This window comes from Heterodontus francisci, chromosome 1 (assembly GCF_036365525.1).
Source record: "Heterodontus francisci isolate sHetFra1 chromosome 1, sHetFra1.hap1, whole genome shotgun sequence".
Taxonomy (NCBI): Eukaryota; Metazoa; Chordata; class Chondrichthyes; order Heterodontiformes; family Heterodontidae; genus Heterodontus; species Heterodontus francisci.
The window spans coordinates 203206379-203227971 of record NC_090371.1 but is presented as its reverse complement, the minus strand read 5'-3'; the positions used below and the strand labels follow the sequence as shown (position 1 = coordinate 203227971).

Genomic DNA, 21593 nt, shown 5'->3' with positions numbered 1-21593 from the left:
AGACAACAAAATCGGAACTCAGTGCTGCCATTGATTCTTTAGCCAGTGGAAAAGCCCCTGGGAAGGACGGCATTATCCCTGAAATAATCAAGAGTGCCAAGCCTGCTATATTCTCAGCACTCCATGAGCTGCTTTGCCTGTGCTGGGATGAGGGAGCAATACCACAGGACATGCGCGTTGCCAATATCATCACCCTCTATAAGAACAAGGGTGACCGTGGTGACTGCAACAACTACCGTGGAATCTCCCTGCTCAGCAAAGTGGGGAAAGTCTTCGCTTGAGTCATTCTAAACAGATTCCAGAAGCAGGCTGAGCGTGTCTACCCTGAGGTACAGTGTGGCTTTCGAGCAGAGAGATCCACCATTGACATGCTGCTCTCCCTTCGCCAGCTACAGGAGAAATGCCGCGAACAACAGATGCCCCTCTACGCTGTTTTCATAGATCTCAGCAAAGCCTTTGACCTCATCAGCAGACGTGGTCTCTTCAGACTACTAGCAAAGATCAGATGTCCACCAAAGCTACTAAGTATCATCACCTCGTTCCATGACAATATGAAAGGCACAATTCAGCATAGTGGTGCCTCATCAGACCCCTTTCCTATCCTGAGTGATCTGAAACAGGGCTGTGTTCTCGCACCTACGCTGTTTGGGATGATCTTCTCCCTGCTGCTCTCACATGCGTTCAAGTCTTCAGAAGAAGGAATTTTCCTCCACACAAGATCAGATGGCAGGTTGTTCAACCTTGCCTGTCTTAGAGCGAAGACCAAAGTACGGAAGGTCCTCATCAGGGAACTCCTCTTTGCTGACGATGCTGCATTAACATCCCACACAGAAGAGTGTCTGCAGAGACTCATCGACAGGATTGCGGCTGCCTGCAATGAATTTGCCTAACCATCAGCCTCAAGAAAACGAACATCATGGGACAGAGCGTCAGAAATGCTCCATCCATCAATATCGGCGACCACGCTCTGGAAGTGGTTCAAGAGTTCACCTACCTAGGCTCAACTATCACCAGTAACCTGTCTCTTGATGCAGAAATCAATAAGCGCATGGGAAAGGCGTCCGCTGCTATGTCCAGACTGGCCAAGAGAGTGGGAAAATGGCGCATTGACACGGAACACGTAAGTCCAAGTGTATCAAGCCCGTGTCCTCAGTACCTTGCTCTACAGCAGCGAGGCCTGGACAACAGATGTCAGCCAAGAGCGACGTCTCAATTCATTCCATCTTCGCTGCCTCCGGAGAATCCTTGGCATCTGGTGGCAGGACCGTATCTCCAACATAGAAGCCCTTGAGTCGGCCAACATCCCCCAGCATATAGACCCTACTGAGCCAGCGGCGCTTGAGATGGCTTGGCCATATGAGCCGCATGGAAGACGGCAGGATCCCTAAGGACACACTGTACAGTGAGCTCGTCACTGGTATCAGACCCACCGGCTGCCCATGTCTCAGCTTTAAAGACGTCTGCAAACGTGCCATGAAGTCCTGTGACATTGACCACAAGTGGTGGGAGTCAGTTGCCAGTGATTGGCAGAGCTGGCGGACAGCCATAAAGGCGGGGCTAAAGAGTGGCGATTCGAAGAGACTTAGCTGTTGGCAGGAAAAAAGACAGAAGTGCAAGGAGAGAACCAACTGTGTAACAGCCCCGCCAACCAATTTTATCCGCAGCGCCTGTGGAAGAGTCTGACACTCTAGAATTGGCCTTTATAGCCACTCCAAGCGCTGCTTCACAAACCACTGACCACCTCCAGGCGCTTACCCATTGTATCTCGAGACAAGGAGGCCAAAGAAGAAAAAAGACTAAGACTATCCCAGTTAATATTGGGGAAGCTGAAATCCCCTACTATTACTACCCTATTATTTTCACACCTCTCAGATTTGTCTACATATCTGCTCCTCTATCTCTCCCTGACTATTTGGAGACTTGTAGTAAACTCCCAGGCAAATGACTGCCCCCTTTTTGTTTTTAAGTTCTATCCATATGGCCTCATTTGATGAACCATCTAAGATATCATCCCTCCTTACTGCAGTAATTGACCCCTTGATCAACAGTGCAATGCCACCTCCTCTTTCACATCCCCCCCCCCCACAACCCCGTCACACCTTAAGATTCTATATCCTGGAATACTGAGCTTAACAGTCCTGCTCTTCTCTCAATCATGTCTCTGTGATAACAATATCATATTCCCATGTGCTGATCAACACCCTCAATTCATCTGCCTTACTTGCAAGACTCCTTGCACTAAAATAGATGCAATCCAGCCTTGCATTGTTCACTTGTGTCTTAACAGGTCTATATTTGCTCTGCCTTCCAAACTGACTTAATTTCTCTTCTATATTTGGCTGTGCATCACCCCTACTGTACCTTCACTCTGAATTTCAGATTAAGAGGACAGACCTGCTATAAATGCCTTTTATGGCATTGCTTTGCAACTGTCCTTTGGGATACAATCAATGGACCCCATAGACTTAAGCTCAGAATTGTTTTACCCTCTTTCCTGTGGCTCAGCATCTCATTTCCACCTGGAGAAATGCCAGATGAAAATTCTCATTCTACTGAGATCTGGGACCAAGCGCCATCTCAGTAGGTAGTATTCTCACCTCTCAGTCAGAAGTTTGTGGGTTCAAGCCTCACTTCAAAGTGCAGTATTGAGATTGCGCTGCACTATCAGAAATGCCATCTTGTAGATGAGATGTTAAACCAAGGACCCACAGAATCCCTCAAGTGAATGCAAAGATCCCACGTCACTATTTCAAAGAAGAGCACAGTGTCCTGGCCAATATTTGTCCCTCAATCAACATCACAAAAACAGATGATCTGGTCATTATCACATTGTCGTTCGTGGGACCTCACTGTGCACAAATTGGTTGCCATGTTTCTTACATTATACAGTGACTATATTTCAAAAGTACTTCAATGGTTGCAAAGTGCTTTGGGGCATCCGGAGACCATGAAAGGCATCAGATAAATGAAAGTTTTTTTTTTAACAATACAATGAGAAATATTTGTGTAAAGAATTACGTAAGACTCAGTGTAACAAGAGTATAAGCAGTCCATATAACTATCACAAATATGTAAAAGAATAAAACATTACCTTTCGTACAGCGTATCCTCATAACCGCCTCAAAGCCAATTTTTCTAATGAGGTACCGTTTGAGATCTTTCTGAAACTTCTCTACCTGGGCAGGATTGTGAATGTGATGGAATGATGGATAGTAGAAGACCGATCCAGCAGAATATTTTGACATACAGGCTGTAAAAACATCAAATATGTAATAAATTAGGTTTAAAATTTGCTACCAGTAACTGGTAGTGAATATGCAAAGTCTTTTGCAAGTAAAACAATTTGGTGAGAAATCAACAGTTCTAATAAAATGTTGAGAAGTAATGACATCAGTGTATACATATATATCAAGAGTACAGTAATATTTCTAAAAGACATGACAAAATAAAAATAAGTAATGTATTAAAGTAATTAGAAGATGTGCCCTAACATAATTATTTTTTCAGCTGAACAAATAATTTTCTTTGCAACAAATGTATGCATTTTAAAAAATTCTTATTTCTAACTATTTTTCATTATTTCAATTGCCTTCTTTTCTGTCTTTATGTCTCCTCTGTAATTCTTATAATTTCTGTTTTCTTTCTTTTCAAACTTCGCCATTTATTTACTTCTCCTTTAGTTTATCTTTGCTTTTTTTTGCTCTTTTTAATTCAGGATTTTGCTTTTGGAGATTACCATTATGAATGGTAGAGAAAGGATTGCAATTTTCAGCAAGTGTGATGTTTATGAGCCATTATATACAAAATATCAAGGATTCACTGGGAGCAGTGGATAATCACAGCTATCAGGTCACTGCATAATCCTTCTCACAACCCACAGAAAACCAACGACCTCAAAGTTGAGGGCCAGGTTGAGTGTTGCTACATGCTAAGAAGGTAATTTCTGAGATATTACACTCAAAAAGCAGAGGATTTCCTTACTGGATGTAAATCAAACAGGAAAGACCTGTACCAAAGGCTAATGCCCACCCACCCAGCAACTCCAACATCTCTTGTAACCAAATTCCTCAGCCTATTCCGTTAAATCAAATTAACTTACATAGCTTCTGAAACACAACCTATTTTGAGCAAAGAACATAACTAACGGCAAGTTATGAGAACAAAGAACAAATACAATTTAGAGTGCTTTATTGGACAGCCATTTTAGTTTATAACTTCAATCCCCTTGTTCTATAACAAAATGAATGCAGCAATACATGATTAGAAAAATATTAAGATTACATAAATGCAGAAAAGCCTGTATTAAGCAATTAACATTCTGGGCAAGATATTACATTTGAATTACACATCTCCCTAAAGGCTTATAATATGCCTGCGCAAATATGGGTGAGCATATTGTAATTAGACACAAATAACAAGTATGTGTCATATAATGCATTTCCCTCTCGTGCTTTAAGTTGATAAGGTACCAACAAAACATCAGTTCATTCCCGTGTCCAGAATTACTCTGGCTGCCAGGGGGCAGAGTTACACTTTAAATTTTCTGAACAGAGTTGCATCGAATGCAAGATAAGCGATGCAACTCCTCAATTCTGCACTTGAAACATGGAAAAAGCCTCCCCTTTTGCTGCCATAGAGGGTAATACAACAACTGCCCCTCCCTCCACCCAACCCCAAGCAGGATGCGTGTTTCCCAGTAGACCAGAACTGTAACTGCCCCAATTATGCAAAATAGGCTGATCCCAGAAAAACTGGTCAGAGTGGAGGGCACATGCTTGGGTGGGGAAAATTCCCACCCTGTTAAAGGTGTACCAGAACTCCACTGGAGTTTTGATTAGTATATGTCCATATGATTAAAAACAACAGGAACAATGGAGATAGAAAACTGGGAACACAACTTAAATATTTTTATCAACAGATTTTACATAGGAGCTGTATGTTCAACTATGATATCACACCTTCACACATGGTCTTATTGATCTGAAAAGCTGCTATTGGAGCTCTTTAATGGTACAATAACACCTTTTCTATAACTGTAGTTTTACCTCGTAACTTAAATTTAGTGATGTTTAAATAATCCAGTTTGAGAGGGCACTCTCAAGACCACGTCGATAAATTAAATTCTCTAACAACTTTTTTAATGTCAACTGGTACTTTTGGATTTTAAGTAGCTGGGTGTCATTAATATTTGATAACTTCAATGATAATATACAGCCCAATCCCTGGATATATTTTTAAAAAAATGCTTGGCCTGAGAAAGCAATGAGCCAATTTAAAAAAAAACTTTGGGGCTGGACAACATTGGTTGCAAAGAAAGGTAGTTCTTTATTCATTTGTTAGGTATGTTACATAAATCATTTAATGGTAATGAAAAATGTCCTCTTACCAAGTGAAGCCATGTCAGCATATTGTCCACTCAGTATAAACAGATCCACTGCCACCTGCTGGCCTGAGCAATCCAAAGCAAACTTTTTATAAAAGTCTGTGGCTGGACCAAGATGTTGCACACCCTTAATCGAAATTAAATAGTTAGTATCTCAAGAGATATTTCAGATTTTCTCATTTTACTGTAAATTAGAAAGTAACATTTGAAAACATTACCTGCCTTTGTATTTTTTTTTAAATCATACTTTGAGTATTATAGTCATCAAAATGATTTTGTTAAGATATTCACATGGTCTCCCTTCTCCTACTACATGGACCACATCACTGCTAGATCACAAACTTTCTTTTGTGAATGTGCAATTCTTTCTTGTTTATTGATTTAAAGAAAATTGTGAACTGCCGTGAGGTTTAGAAGTACAATCTCCGAAAAACAGCAGGGCCAGCCACAATGTCCAAAGTCTGAGTTCATTTGTCAATGGCTTGTAGTTGACCCCAGGCCCTTTGGACCAGTCACAAAATAAATATGGACAAGGAAGGCCATTTGGTCCATCCTGATTTATTCAGCCAGAAAAATCCTACAGGCTTCTCTCTGCCTGTCCTCCTCAATCATGTCCCCCAAAGGGTTCTTGGATAATTCCAAGGGTTTCAGCTCTACTATCCCACGTGTTCATCACTCTGCATAAACATCATCTTCCTGACCTCAGTTCTAAGTTTGGCTTTTACCAGTTGAACTTGTGCCCTTGTCCTATTCTCACGATTCAGACAAAAACTATTTTCCACTTTTAACTTTCTGTTCTGTTTACTAACTTAAGGTATCTAAAATGATACCTAAGTTGAGATTCTTAAATCATGAGGAGACACAGGAAAAAATAGACTCTTTTTGGCCAAACAGAGAATATTGAAGAATTCCAATAGCGATGTTCAAAATTATGAGGGCTTTTATTAAGGTCAGCAGGCAAAATCTATTCTGCTGATTGATGAGTTTTATAGATTCATAAGCATGACCAGAAGAATGAAGAGGAATAGTTTAGGAAAATTTTATTTCTTTTATGCAGATGATCTTTTGGACTCAGACTCAGTTAAGATAAAAATGGTTCTGTATACAAAACTGATTCGTTAGAATGGGCCAAAAGAGATAGAGAATTAAGGCTGATATGCATTAAATATCTTCACTTTCCGTCAGTAATTTTTGCCCCATTCCATTTTAAACAGTAAAGTTACATAAGCTTTAACTTACCAAAGTTACATTCATCAATTACTTGTTTGCATATTCATGCAAGTAAAATTATGGCTTCCAATCTCTTCAATTGAGAAAGCAAGGCAGGATGCTGCAGGCGCAGCAAATTCCCTTATGACTGGTGCTACATCACTGTCATAACTCTCTAGAGTGTGCAGCAAGCTGCCTCTCCAGCATACACAAGGGAAGCATAGGCGTAGCACAAACCACGATGGACGCTTCAGTGGCGAATCGTTAAATCTGGTGATAGTGCATCCAGCACAACAGAGGCAGGTAGAATGGTGCAAGGTAGGAGCTGAGTTTAGCAGTCACAAGCATGCTGGTTTGAACCAGAAAGCAGGAATTCTCTACTCCCAGGTTGCCAGCAGCAATGACTGGGAGTTTGATCATTCTGGGAGATAACTGAGCAATCAGGGAGTTTTGGCAGTTTTGTGTTTCAATCAGAAATGGTGCAACATATTACATACATGTGTATAATAAAACATTAATTATGATCAAGCTTAAATGTGTGCTTGCTACAAGTTTACATGTGCCTGTGCACTCACTTTTAATCTATGAAGCATTTCCACAATATGGCACCATTTACATTGCAGAATATCAACCCATTAAATAAATGCAATAACATTTTCAAACTGCAGAAAATAGCTCCAACCCAAATCGGCAAACCTATTCCTAAAGAAAAACTGTTTCTGAAGTGTTCTATTGCTCACCCTACTACCGGTTTTCACTGCCTGAAGGCCTCAGAGAATCCTTGAATTTACTCAGAGCTGTTCGGTCCCCAAAATCTGGATTTCAATTAATGGAGTGTGCAGTGATGCATAGTGTCCTGTACATTATTTTTAAAGTAAGATTCTTTCTCTTTTGGTATAAAAAACAATTACCTTTGTGGTAGATCTCTGGTTTGGATCTTCCCTTGAAAGAAGATGACCCACACCTACAGATGGTAGCTGTGTCTGGAACACGGATATGCGTCCCCCTGTCGCAGACATAAGTTTAAATGCAGCCTGCAGAGCAGGTCCCAGTGCACTATGGGTCTCTCTTGTGCTAGTGAACATTCTGGGCAATACTTTCAATAAATCTTTAACAAGCTACAAATAAAACAAAAACACATTTCAGATTTCTCAGGAGAAAAATGTTTTATGCCGCTAGTGGCACAAATGTTTAGTAAAGATCTACAGTGATTATTTTTTCCTCAGTAACATCCACTTAACATTAAATATTAATACAATTATACAATCAAGAAGCCTGACGATGTAACAGTGACTTTGCTGCATATTTTGTGGAGCATAACTAAAAGGGGGCATTCAATGAAATACACTATCACCTCAGCATAATTCTGCTGGGTTATTATATATTGTGTCTGCAGGGGATCCAGTACAGCAATGCATGAATTCCCCCAGCAATAAAAACGGGTGAGATTGTTTCATGTACCAAAAAACAAGGATAGGAATACCTTGCTGTGTCATTATGCTATTGGACAGGAGGTAAGGTAAAAGCAGTGGGTTTTGGATACACCAGATGATGCCAACATCACAACAAGAAGTCATCAAAGATGAGCACAGAGATATGGAACCAATAAAACAGCTGCCCCCTATGGTAATTACACACAGGGGAAATAAAGACTGCATTTTTCCTAATTTGTTTTTTTTGTTCTTTTAAAAGAATGATTTTTTTCTGTGTAGAACCCCTTAAGTATTGAGATCTTCCCTTCAGTGTTTTCAGGGAATTTACTGCACCAGTGCCTTTGTCAGTAGAGAAGACAATTTTGATTCATTGACATTTCAAAAAAATGCATAATTATTTTGTTTATGTATCTGAAAATCCCAATGGGCATTTGTGTGAACCAGTTTTTGTTTACTAGTATGGGTATATTTTCTTTCATATAAACTCATATTGCTAGAAATGCATTAAGTGCTCCCTTGGTAGGCCAGCAAGTTTATCCAGTGAATAGCTGAACCGTACAGATCAAAATTGGCTGATCTCAGTTGCGTGCTGGTAGAGGTGTGAGTCGTAGACTGCAAGTGGAAGGAGGAAAAGCAGAGAGAAAACAAAACAACCAGGCATTCAGCTCCCAACTGTCATTCAATGACCTGTGTTAAAAGTGAGCATGCATGAATACTAGACAAGGACAGGATCAAAAGTGGCTGTTGCTACAGTTTCTGTTACTCACACGTGAACAGGTACTTGAGTTAGGTACTGGAGGTAACCCACAGAAAGCAATGAAAGCGGCAGCTGGGGGGGGGGTGGTGCGGAATGATTTTTTAAATAAATATCTTATAATAAAGAATAAAATCTACTTGTTTATATTTTGATCACAGTGACAATTCCTATCCAAATTCAAAGTTATAAACCATGCTCATTAAATTATATGTCAACATCCTGCAGTCACTGTGCTTGCGCATGCATTAAAAATTTAAATTTCTTCATTTTGGTGCATGTTTTCCTTGGAATGTTCATCTAATGATCAAATGTTTGTATGCAATCTCAGTAAACATGTGCTAAGGAATCTGATCAAGAAGAATTATAGTATAATTTACGGATCCAATTTCTAGATAGAACTAACATTTTAAATTGAGAAATAATTTTGTTCAGTCACTAACGTATCAATGCGTGATAGCTTATTTCTATTAAGCAGCTCATTAATTGGATGCCTGTTTTAAAATAATTATGTCCTCTGATGCAGAGCTCGGTACACGCATAGGGCAAGCAACTACCACCTCTGGTCGACTCGCAAAACACACATGGGATAACACCAAGCTGACCCTTAGGACCAAGCTGATGGTTTATAAGGCCTGTGTTCTCGGCAACCTGCTGGATGTGCGGCACAGTGGCGCAGTGGTTAGCACTGCAGCCTCACAGCTCCAGTGACCCGGGGTTCGGTTCTGGGTACTGCCTGTGCGGAGTTTGCAAGTTCTCCCTGTGACTGCGTGGGTTTCCGCCGGGTGCTCTGGTTTACTCCCACAGCCAAGGACTTGCAGGTTGATAGGTAAATTGGCCATTGTAAATTGCCCCTAGTGTAGGTAGGTGGTAGGAGAATTGAGGGAAGGTGGGGATGTGGTGGAGATTAATGTAGGATTAGTATAAATGGGTGGTTGATGGTCGGCACAGACTTGGTGGGCCGAAGGGCCTGTTTCAGCGCTGTATCTCTCTATGACTCAATGACTTACAGCTACCAGGAGCAGAAACTCAATAATTTCCATCTTCGTTGCCTGCAGCACATTATGGGTATATCCTGGCAGGACAAAAATCACAAATGCAGCAGTCCTCTCAAAGGCAGAGCTCCCAAGTGTGTTGGCACTAATCAAACACAAGCGGCTTCGGTTGATTGGACACATCTGCAGGATGGAAGACAGTTGCATACCCAAAGACCTTCTGTATGGTGAGGTAGCCGGGGCCAAACGACCACTGGGGTGCCAAAAGTTCCACTTTAAGGATGCTTGTAAGCATGACATGACGGCCCTATATGTCGACTACTGTACTTGGGAGTCACTAGTTGGTGAAAGAGGGAAATGGCAACACATCCAGTGGGCTGGTGTGCAGTACCACGAGAACCAGTGGCCACAGCACCTTGGCAACAGGCGCCAATGCCGAAAACAACAATTCACAGCTTCACGTGCGGCACTTGTGGCAGAACCTGCCTCTCAAGGATTGACCTTCACAGCCATCAGCAAAGATGCACCGAGAAGACACCCCACTTAAATGGATTGTTTGCTGCGTGTCCCATCATCTATCATAGAGGGTAGAATGGCAACAGCAACATACAATGAATTGTTTTTTTAAGTATTGTCTTACATTTTTCATGGTTCATTTGGATTCATTTCACGTATAAGCCAGTCTGATGAGCAATTATGACAAGTAGAAAAGGCACATTTTTTGGAATACAATCCAAATAGCATATGATTTTATTTCAGCTTTCTAGTCCAATTACGATTCCATCTCAACCCGAGGACACTTTACCTCCACCCCAACCACCACGCACAGCGGATTTCTTTGTACAAAGCCGGAAGCAGCACTGAAAGGAGGTCAACCTTCCCCATTTCCTTGTCAGTTTTCAGTAAGATTGTAAGGTAATCATCTCCCTGAACAACTAATCCTGGTTTTCCAGGCTGCTCTCATCAATATGACCCTATTGTCTCTTTAAATATAAGCATGTTTATCTTACTAGAAAAGAATACAGTTAAACTAATATTTACAACAGAAAGGTGTCAGTGACGCAAAAGGCCGAATGCACAGTAACCATTCTATGACATTTTTATGATTTGCAAGGACCAGAGTCAAGTGCCCCTTGTTAACAAATTGCATTTTAACTGGTGATCTCAAGCAACAGTAACAGGTCGGCACAAATACAGATAGTTGGGTTTTCTGAATCTCAAGCAGCAAGCCATTTATCTGAGCAGTCAAGCACTACTGTAACTCCCTCAACTAGAGGGGCATGGAGGATTAAGGCACATGAACAAGCTATACATAGACGTTTTAACACCTAGGAAAACCAACTTGAATATCACACATGGATGCACTAATTCATTAAATAAAATGGTGTTACTAATATTACATACTTTGTATCATTCTTTTGTTATGCAAGTAAGGAAGTACATATTAAACATGCAATTTTGAAGCACAACAGAATATGTAAACCAGCTAATAGAATTCTACAGCAGATAACAGAGCTCAGTAGAAGCCCTGGTCAATGAGTGCCTCCCAAATTTGTCTCCCTGGCTGCAGTGCCTCCTGCACTATTACTGGTCCCTGGCTGTACCTGCTTTTAAAGAAGGTGGTTAAGGTAAGCTTGCTCCCACATCTACAGACTGGTCCAAGCATTTAAAGCCATCTGAAGCATTTGCTTAGTGAAGATCCTAATTGACACATCTGCATCATTGGGGGTAATTTTACTCCCCAAAGACAGGTAAGTTTGAGTTGGGTGGGAAATTAAAAAATGTTAAAAATTTCAAATCCGAACCCAACCACCTACTTCCGGTTTTAATGGAGGCCAGACCAGAGGCAGACAACCAACCATTTAGCTCTCAGGAGGCAGGCTCAAACCATTTGAAGAATCTACGTGCCTCCATTTCAACAAGGTTTCTATTTTTAACTGCTGTCAGCCAGGTTTCGGGAAACCTGACAGGTAAGAGGACGGAATCAACTGGATCCCAAAGGTAAGTGCCTTTACAGCATCACGTGGGCCAGGAGGAGCAGGAGTGTTACCCCCCAAGCCCACTAAGCTAACCCTGTAAACACAACTTTAATATCTGCCCATCCTTCCAGCAGTTTGTCCAACCACAACCCCCACCCCTCCACAATCTCCCTGCATTCACTTGATCAACAACCTACAATGCCCCCTCAGTAAATATCAAAGCCATGGTATCTTGTCTCTAGGAAAGTACAGGGGTTTCACAGGTATCATCAGGCATGGGTGAATCGCAAAGTCTGTTTTTGAGGAGCCAATTCTCCATTTTTTCCCTTATTTAAAGACCTGTGTTATAACTAATTTTCTCAGAATACAAGAATCATATGCAATTCCAAGGAAAAGTTCATTAACTTGTGAAATTTTCTGGCAGGGTAATATATATATACATTATTGAAATAATATACCCTCTTACTTCAGCATGCCAGAGATGTGGTACAGTCAAATGCATAGTCAATAACTCCTTGTACCTTAGGGAAACGAGTTGTCTCTCTGAAACATACGTAGGTGGGTGTATGGCAAAACACTGCTTCATTTATCTCTTTAATGTACTGATGACAACTCCTGAAATACTACCTACAGGTGTCAGGAAGAACCCTGGAGAATAAAACTTGAGGAGAGACGGCCTTTAACATCATAATGCAATGAGGATATTTAACTGTCCCAGAGGTCACTGAAGACCAGATGGCATACTAGAGTCACAGCATCAGAGCTATGTGTTCCACCACATTCGGCATATCTCTCTGGGGTATTTTTGGTAGATATTCTGTCTGGGTTAGTTTGCATGAACCGTGCACCTCCTATGCTCTCTTTGTTCCTGGACTCCCCTCTCTGAGTTGTCCTGCACCATGTAATAACCAAAAGCTGCTGCATCATTCTGGGGCTGAAAGGTCCACTGTAACAGTCCAGTCTGTCAGTGTTGTGTTGAAACTTTGTTTTATGAATGAAAGGTACTATTTCAAACTCACATGTATATTATTAATTAATTCAATTTCAAACCAATCCTACCCAAAAAAAAATACACAAACCTTCTTGATTACCCTTTAGGTACTTAAAGTATTTAAAAAATTGTGCTTTAACTTTCAAAAACATATTTTATTGTGGGAGCAAGACTGAAGAAATTGGCAAAAGCAGAGAAAACATCGATTGTTTTCTCAAGATCTTACTCATTATCTAATACGTTAATGATTTAGACGTGAATATAGGAAGTATGATCAGTAAGTTCACAGATGACACGAAAATTTGCGGTGTTGTAAATAGTGAGGAGGAAAGCCTTATATTACAGGACGATATAGATGGGCTGGTAAGATGGGCAGAGCAGTGGCAAATGGAATTTAATCCTGGAAAGTGTGAGGTAATGCATTTTGGGAGGACTAACAAGGCAAGGGACTATACAATGGATGGTAGGATCCTAGGAAGTACAGAGGATCAGAGGGACCTTGGTGTACTTGTCCACAGATCACTGAAGGCAGCAGCACTGGTAGATAAAGTGGTTAGGAAGGCATATGGGATACCTGCCTTTATTAGCTGAGGCACGGAAAACAAGAGCAGGGAGGTTGTGATTAGACCACAGCTGCAGTACTGTATATAGTTCTGGTCACTACACTATAGGAAGGATGTGATTGCACTGGAGCTGGTACAGAGGAGATTCACCGAGATGTTGCCTGGGCTGGAGCATTTCAGCTATGAAGAGAGACTGGATAGACTTGGGTTGTTTTCCTTAGAGCAGAGAAAGCTGAGGGGGTCCTGATTGAGGTATACAAAATTTTGAGGAGCATAGATAGGGTAGATAGGAAGAAACGTTTTCCCTTAGTGGAGGGGTCAGAAACCAGGGGGTATAGATTTAAGGTAAGGGACAGTAGGTTTAGAGGGGATTTGAGGAAAAAAAATTTCACCCAGTGGGTGGTTGGAATCTGGAGCACACTGCTTGAAGGGGTGGTAGAGGCAGGAACCCTCACAACATTTAAGTATTTAGATGAGCACTTAAAATGCCATAGCATACAAGGCTACGGGCCAATGGGAAAATGGGATTAGGATAGGTGCTTGATGGCCAGCACGGACAAGATGGGTCTATTTCTGTGCTGTATGACTCTATGACTCTATCTTATGATATAACTAAATAGAAAATAAATATCTGGATTTATCATTTTATCAAAACATCTCAAAGCATAACACGTTTAATTACTTTTGTATAGCAGTGACTGCAGGCAAATAGAGCAGTTACTTTGTAATATTAAAAACCTCATAAATAGCAATCAGATAAATAATCAGTTAATCTGTTTTTTAATGAGGGAGGAATATCGTCCAGGAATCAGGGAGAATTTGGCGCTCCTTTGAATGGTGCCAATGGATCTTTTACATTCATCTCCCAACCAGAATAGGCAGGCAGATAGGCTCATCTAGAGGACTACTGTGCAGGATTCTGTCAGTGCTGAGTTCCTCTCAGTACTACACCAACGTGCCAGCTTGGATTTATGAACTCCAGTCCTGGTGTTTGATTTCAATTTACAACCCATAGAGGTAAGAGTTCTAGCAACTGATCCAAGATGACACTTATCTACCATTTTATTACAGGTTGTCCATCGTGGAAAATACAGTTTTTAGGAAAATGGTAGAACTGCATTAGCTGAATTGAACATTCTTAAATACACTACCACAGCATTCAAAACTTTTTTTAAAAACTTGGAAGGATGTTAAATTTTAATCCCAACTTCTCTTTCCCTTTTGCCTACCTCCTTGCTTTCATGTAGATTCACCATCAAGCTGTCTGGAGTAGGTAAGAAGATATCTGCAGAAGAAAGCCTTCATCAATTCTTGTGAGAAAAATACAAATTTTAACTTGCAAGTAAGTAACCAGATAGGAGCAATTAATAACAAAACTTTTAAATATTTGTCTCTGCATACCGTACAACTACACCGAAGTTTGATGTCTAGGCTGCATCACCCATGGTAGTAGACCTGACACTTGGGTGCAGCACTCCCATGTTACATGGTTCAACAGTCCCACTGTTAGCAGAATTAAGTAAGTACCTCTTGAATTCAACTGAAAGGCGGCATGGGAGGCTGGCTGGGAGAGTATGTGAATAGTCAGACCAGGAGCTAACAAAGAAACAGATGAGTGTTTCAGAAGTTAGGATGTGGTAGGGTTAAAAAATGGGCAATGTTATGGACATGTAAGTAGGTGGTCCTGGTAATGCAAGAGGATATGGGGTTAGGAGTTTAACTTAGTCAAACAGGACAAGAGGCTGCCAACAGTCTGATTTAGCTCGAGACAATGATCAGGGAGGGAGATGCAACCTGTGACACGGTATGGAATTTGCGGTGGGAGCTAAAGGCAATTGTTTCAGTCTTCCCAAAGTTTAACTGAAGGAAATTGCCACTCTTCCAAGACCAGAAGTTATATAGAAGCAGCGGAGATGGAAGCTTACCTCATGTCTGCAGACAATGTCACTGAGGGGCAGCATCAGATGAGGAAGAGGAGGGGGGCCAAGCATAGATTCTTAGAGGAGGCTGATGAAAGCTGTTTTGCTTAAAGGAAGGGAGACAATAACCAAAGAAACAACCATTCACAATGTCAGACAGCATGGAGGTCAGGAAGGAAGTTGGGTAGTCAACAGTTTAGTGGGAATGGGATCATGAAAGGAAGAGCTGATATCCGATGGTCTGAATCTTAGTGACAAAGACATCCATGTGGCCCTTTGCACTGATTAAGAAAGAACAAAGAACAAAGAAAATTACAGCACAGGAACAGGCCCTTCGGCCCTCCAAGCCTGCGCCGATCCAAATCCTCTATCTAAACATGTCGCCTATTTTCTAAGGGTCTGTATCTGTTTTCTTACTGCCCATTCATGTATCTGTCTAGATACATCTTAAAAGACGCCATCGTGCCCGCATCTACCACCTCCGCTGGCAACGCGTTCCAGGCACCCACCACCCTCTGCGTAAAGAACTTTCCACGCATATCCCCCCTAAACGTTTCCCCTTTCACTTTGAACTCGTGTCCTCTAGTAATTGAATCCCCCACTCTGGGGAAAAAGCCTCTTGCTATCCACCCTGTCTATACCTCTCATGATTTTGTACACCTCAATCAGGTCCCCCCTCAACCTCCGTCTTTCTAATGAAAATAATCCTAATCTACTCAACCTCTCTTCATAGCTAGCGCCCTCCATACCAGGCAACATCCTGGTGAACCTCGTCTGCACCCTCTCCAAAGCATCCACATCCTTTTGGTAATGTGGCGACCAGAACTGCACGCAGTATTCCAAATGTGGCCGAACCAAAGTCCTATACAACTGTAACATGACCTGCCAACTCTTGTACTCAATACCCCGTCCGATGAAGGAAAGCATGCCGTATGCCTTCTTGACCACTCTATTGACCTGCGTTGCCACCTTCAGGGAACAGTGGACCTGAACACCCAAATCTCTCTGGACATCAATTTTCCCCAGGACTTTTCCATTTACTGTATAGTTCACTCTTGAATTGGATCTTCCAAAATGCATCACCTCGCATTTTCCCTGATTGAACTCCATCTGCCATTTCTCTGCCCAACTCTCCAGTCTATCTATATTCTGCTGTATTCTCTGACAGTCCCCTTCACTATCTGCTACTCCACCAATCTTAGTGTCGTCTGCAAACTTGCTAATCAGTCCACCTATACTTTCCTCCAAATCATTAATGTATATCACAAACAACAGTGGTCCCAGCACGGATCCCTGTGGAACACCACTGGTCACACGTCTCCATTTTGAGAAACTCCCCTCTACTGCTACTCTCTGTCTCCTGTTGCCCAGCCAGTTCTTTATCCATCTAGCTAGTACACCTTGGACCCCATGCGCCTTCACTTTCTCCATCAGCCTGCCATGGGGAACCTTATCAAACGCCTTACTGAAGTCCATGTATATGACATCGACAGCCCTTCCCTCATCAATCAACTTTGTCACTTCCTCAAAGAATTCTATTAAGTTGGTAAGACATGACCTTCCCTGCACAAAACCATGTTGCCTATCACTGATAAGCCCATTTTCTTCCAAATGGGAATAGATCCTATCCCTCAGTATCTTCTCCAGCAGCTTCCCTACCACTGACGTCAGACTCACCGGTCTATAATTACCTGGATTATCCCTGCTACCCTTCTTAAACAAGGGGACAACATTAGCAATTCTCCAGTCCTCCGGGACCTCACCCGTGTTTAAGGATGCTGCAAAGATATCTGTTAAGGCCTCAGCTATTTCCTCTCTCGCTTCCCTCAGTAACCTGGGATAGATCCCATCCGGTCCTGGGGACTTGTCCACCTTAATGCCCTTTAGAATACCCAACACTTCCTCCCTCCTTATGCCGACTTGACCTAGAGTAATCAAACATCTGTTCCTAACCTCAACATCCGTCATGTCCCTCTCCTCGGTGAATACCGATGCAAAGTACTCGTTTAGAATCTCACCCATTTTCTCTGACTCCAAGCATAACATTCCTCCTTTGTCCTTTAGTGGGCCAATCCTTTCTCTAGTTATCCTCTTTCTCCTTATATATGAATAAAAGGCTTTGGGATTTTCTTTAACCCTGTTTGCTAAAGATATTTCATGACCCCTTTTAGCCCTCTTAATTCCTCGTTTCAGATTGGTCCTACATTCCCGATATTCTTTCAAAGCTTCGTCTTTCATCAGCCGCCTAGACCTTATGTATGCTTCCTTTTTCCTCTTAGCTAGTCTCACAATTTCACCTGTACATTAAATAAATGTTAAAAGGAATAGAGAAGCAGAAAGACTTGGGACAGACATACACAAATCTTAAAGTTGTTTAAAAGACAGAATTGATAAAGTCATAAAAAAAATTGAATCTTACCTTGAATCAATAGGAGCATCGAGTACAAAAGCAAATGGATAATAGTAAACCTATACAAAATACAGTCAGAATATATGGGTAGATTTTCCACTTCCCTGCGAGTACTGTGTGCTGTTCTGGTCAAGATATTACAAAAAGGATTTAAAGGCACTGGAGAGTGTGCAGAGAAGATTTACAAGGATGATACCAGAAATGTGTGGGTATACCCATCAGGAAAGGATGAACAGGCTGGGTCTCTTTACTCTTCAAAAAAGGCTGAGGGGCAACTTGATAGAGCTCTAAGATTATGAGGAATTTTGATACAGTAGATACAGAAAGAATGTTTCCACTTGTGGGGAAGAGCATAACTAGAGGTCATCAATATAAGATAACCAAGAAATTCAATAAGGAATTCAGAAGAAACATCTTTACCCAAAGAGTGGTGAGAATGTGGAACTCGCTACAACAGGGAGTGGTTGAAGCAAATAGTATAGATGCTTTTAAGGGGAATCTTGACAAGCATATGAGGAAGAAGGGAATAGAGGTTTACAATGATAGATTTAGATGAAGAAAGACAGGAGGGAGACTCAAGTGGAGCATTAACACCAGGTTGGGCCGAATGGCCTGTTTCTATGCCATAAATCCTATGTAACCCTGGGATAAACTGGCATTCCCTAGGCACAGTAATTAGGAAAAGGAGCAGTGACCTCTTAGGCCATGTTTCCCCATGTCCCTGGATTTTGTGGAGCTTTCCCCAGTGATAGTGGTGAGTCTGTAACACAGCCTCTCACTGTAATGAGGCTGGAGGAAGCGTCGCTGGCCTCTTACTTGCGCCATTCAGTATGATCATGGCTGATCTTCTACCTCAATTCCACTTTCCTGCCCGCTGCCCATATCCCTTGATTCCCTGAGATCAAAAATTTATCGATCTCAATCCTGAATATACTCAACGATGGAGCAGCCACAACCTTCTGGGGTAGAGAACTCCAAAGATTCACAACCTTCTGAGTGAAGCTATTTCTCATCTCAGTCCTATATGATTGACCCAACTCATCCTGAGACTGTGCTCCCATGTTCTAGATTCCCCAGCCAGGGTAAACAACCTCTCAATGTCTACCCTGTCAAGCCTCTTCAGGATCTTGTATGCTTCAATGAGATCACCTCTCATTCTTCTAAACTCTAGACGGTATAGGCCCAATTTACGCAGCCTCTCATCGCAGGAACCAATCAAATGAACCTTTGCTGCACTGTCTCCAAGACAAGTATATGCTTGCTTAGATATGGAGATCAAAACTGCACACAGTACTCCAGGTGTGGTCTCACTAAAGTCCGAAACAACTGTATAAGGCTTCCTTATTCTTGTACTTCAATCCTCTTGCAATAATGGCCAACATGCCATTTTCTTGCTTAATGACTTGCTGTACCTGCATGATACCTTTGTGCTCATTGTACAAGTAGACCCAAGTCTCTCTAACCATCAATATTTAAAAGTTTCACACCTTTTTAAAGACATTCTGTTTTTTGGGCTGGAGGTCTGAGATTGTCCTGGTGACAGGTTGATGAATAAGCAGACATGTTCAAAACTTATTTATTGACATAAATCCTCTCTCTCCCCTTGTTTATATGGGACGCTGTCGTCAAATATGCTAAATTTACAAAGGACACTTTCAGCAATGGTGGCTAGCTCGCATCTTGGGGGAATTTTGCTATGCATCTGGACCTGAACAATTTATGCACACTTATAAACAGCAAAGCCATTGGCTTTTTTATTTCCCATTTCCTCTCTTCCCCTTAATATTTCAGAAACATAAACACTCCATTTCTTCATTCCCCAAGAAAAGTGAGGGACATTCTCCCACTATTTATGCATGCCAAAGGCATGATGGGTAAAAATACTCACGTGGATTTTGTGAGCTTGGACAGATTATTTGAACAAATGGCATTTGAAAGTAGTGTATGGTGAAATCACTATCACAGAAAACCTTGAAGGCACTGATAACAGTGAACAGATTACTTTCACTTAGCTTTATAAGATTTTTCTTATGCTTTTCACCAGCCAATAGTGTCATTACAACTGGCTGGTGAAATTGTAATTCCTCACGGTGATCCCTTTCAAGAGCCATTTATCATAAGAACATACAATATGGGAGGTGGAGTAGGCCATTTGGCCCTTCAAGCCTGCTCCAGCATTCAACAAGATCATGGCTGATCATCTACCTCAACTCCACCTTCCCGCACTATCCCCATATCCCTTAACAGGCAAAAATCTATCAACCTCATTCTTGAATACATTCAACAACCGAGCTCCACAATTCTTGCGGCAAATGTGGCTGTGCATCAAAGTTAGGGGTTCTTCAACATATAGGGTTTGGACAGGTTTGGCTTCAGAGGCAGGGAACTGACAAACAGACTGTGCAGGGCTATCACACCCGAGTGTTGAAATTTGGGAAGTGTTCTGGTAGTCTCTTACTCTGGAACATGACAACGTGCTCTACTTCAGATAATCACATTTGCTGAAAATAGCACATCCCACCTTGATGTAGAGTCCATTATGTGGCATGGACCATTCCCCTCATAATAAGCATAACTCCAATGCCATTCTACGTCCCTTATAGGTGCTGGGCTCATAAATCCATTGAGTTTGATTTTCACCAGGGTTGTTTCTTTGATGAAGTTGGGCAGTTATTTTGTCTAAAGCTATGCTTTCATACAGTAGTCTTAATTGTGCATAATTTCAGTATTCTGCTGAAACTTCAGCATTACAGTTAACTACCTGTCAATCCAAAAAGTGTCCTCAACTTGAGCAGTTTTACTGAATACATTTACTGGCAAAACTGGCATTTGAACATGGAGCAGCAGAGCACAACACAAGCATCAGCAGGTAGACTGAAACCAACATTAGTTTATGAAGTATGTTTTCGGCAGATCCACTGCATTCAGTTCAAAAATTTGTGCAAATAGTGGTCAAATAATGAAGTTAATTTTACATTGAGAAATATGTATAATGAAAGACCAATTCATAGTAGGATGCAGACCAAGAGACTTTGATTTATTAAATTATAGTGCAATCAATTTAACTTTTCTTAGCTAGCTAAATTTGCTAAATTCAACAAAATTGCACTAAAGTTTATGTTTGTAAAAAATTTTGTTTTAGATGCACAACCTATACTTAGCTCAATGACTAAAGTGGATTTAAATTAATCTAATATTCTCTTCTAAACAGCTTACTGCCACAACAGAACAAATGAACCAAAGTTTGATTCTAATTCTAAGACTCATTTTCAGCCGTACCTTCAACATCCGACACAATCAACATTTGAGGCTGCGACAACCCTTCCTGCAAGTTGAAGAAGTGAACTGTGCTGTCAAATGTAATAAATCCTATCCTGGTCCTTGAATCCCCAGGTAACCTTAAAAAGATATATTTACATACATGTGTCAGCACACATAACATTGGCCATAACCTCAAAAAAGCATAAATTTCTGTAACACCGATAAGTCACAAAACATTAAAAAGAAAACATTGCAATACAGTATCAGATCTCTCCTTGGGCTTGTACTTACTTATTATGGGATATTTAAAGACAAGACAAGAATTAAATTAGTGTCAGGAAATTAGTTTCATTCAAAAAAGCCGTGAAATGCGTTTTAAGGCAAACAGGCAGTAACACTTATAAAGTTTTTAAGTGCTGTATGTCAATGGAATATAAAATTATGAAGGGCTTACATAGAGTGGATTGGAAAGACCCATTTCCCTTAGCAGAGGGATCAATAACCAGGGGGCAAAGATTTACAGTAATTGCTAAAGGATTAAAAGGGAGTTGAGGAGAAACTTTTCTACTCAGTACATGTTGGTGGTCTGGAACTCACTGCCTGAAAGGGTGGTAGAGGCAGAAACCCTCAAAGCATTTAAAACCTGGATATGCACTTGAAGTGCCGTAACCTACAGGGTTACAAACCATGAGCTGG

General features: G+C 41.2%; 1 protein-coding gene across 5 annotated transcripts in view; it reads right to left on the bottom strand.

Moving 5' to 3' along the window:
* Positions 1-21593, bottom strand: part of LOC137374384 (protein transport protein Sec24B-like) — a 139146-nt gene that overhangs the window by 33664 nt on the left and 83889 nt on the right. For all 5 annotated transcript variants that reach the window (XM_068040399.1, XM_068040426.1, XM_068040436.1 and 2 more), the window contains 5 exons: positions 20916-21034; positions 14537-14592; positions 7504-7710; positions 5387-5510; positions 3092-3250 (listed from right to left, as the gene is read on the bottom strand). In XM_068040399.1, the coding sequence (XP_067896500.1) occupies positions 3092-3250; positions 5387-5510; positions 7504-7710; positions 14537-14592; positions 20916-21034 (665 nt within the window). The remainder of the gene's footprint in view (positions 1-3091; positions 3251-5386; positions 5511-7503; positions 7711-14536; positions 14593-20915; positions 21035-21593) is intronic.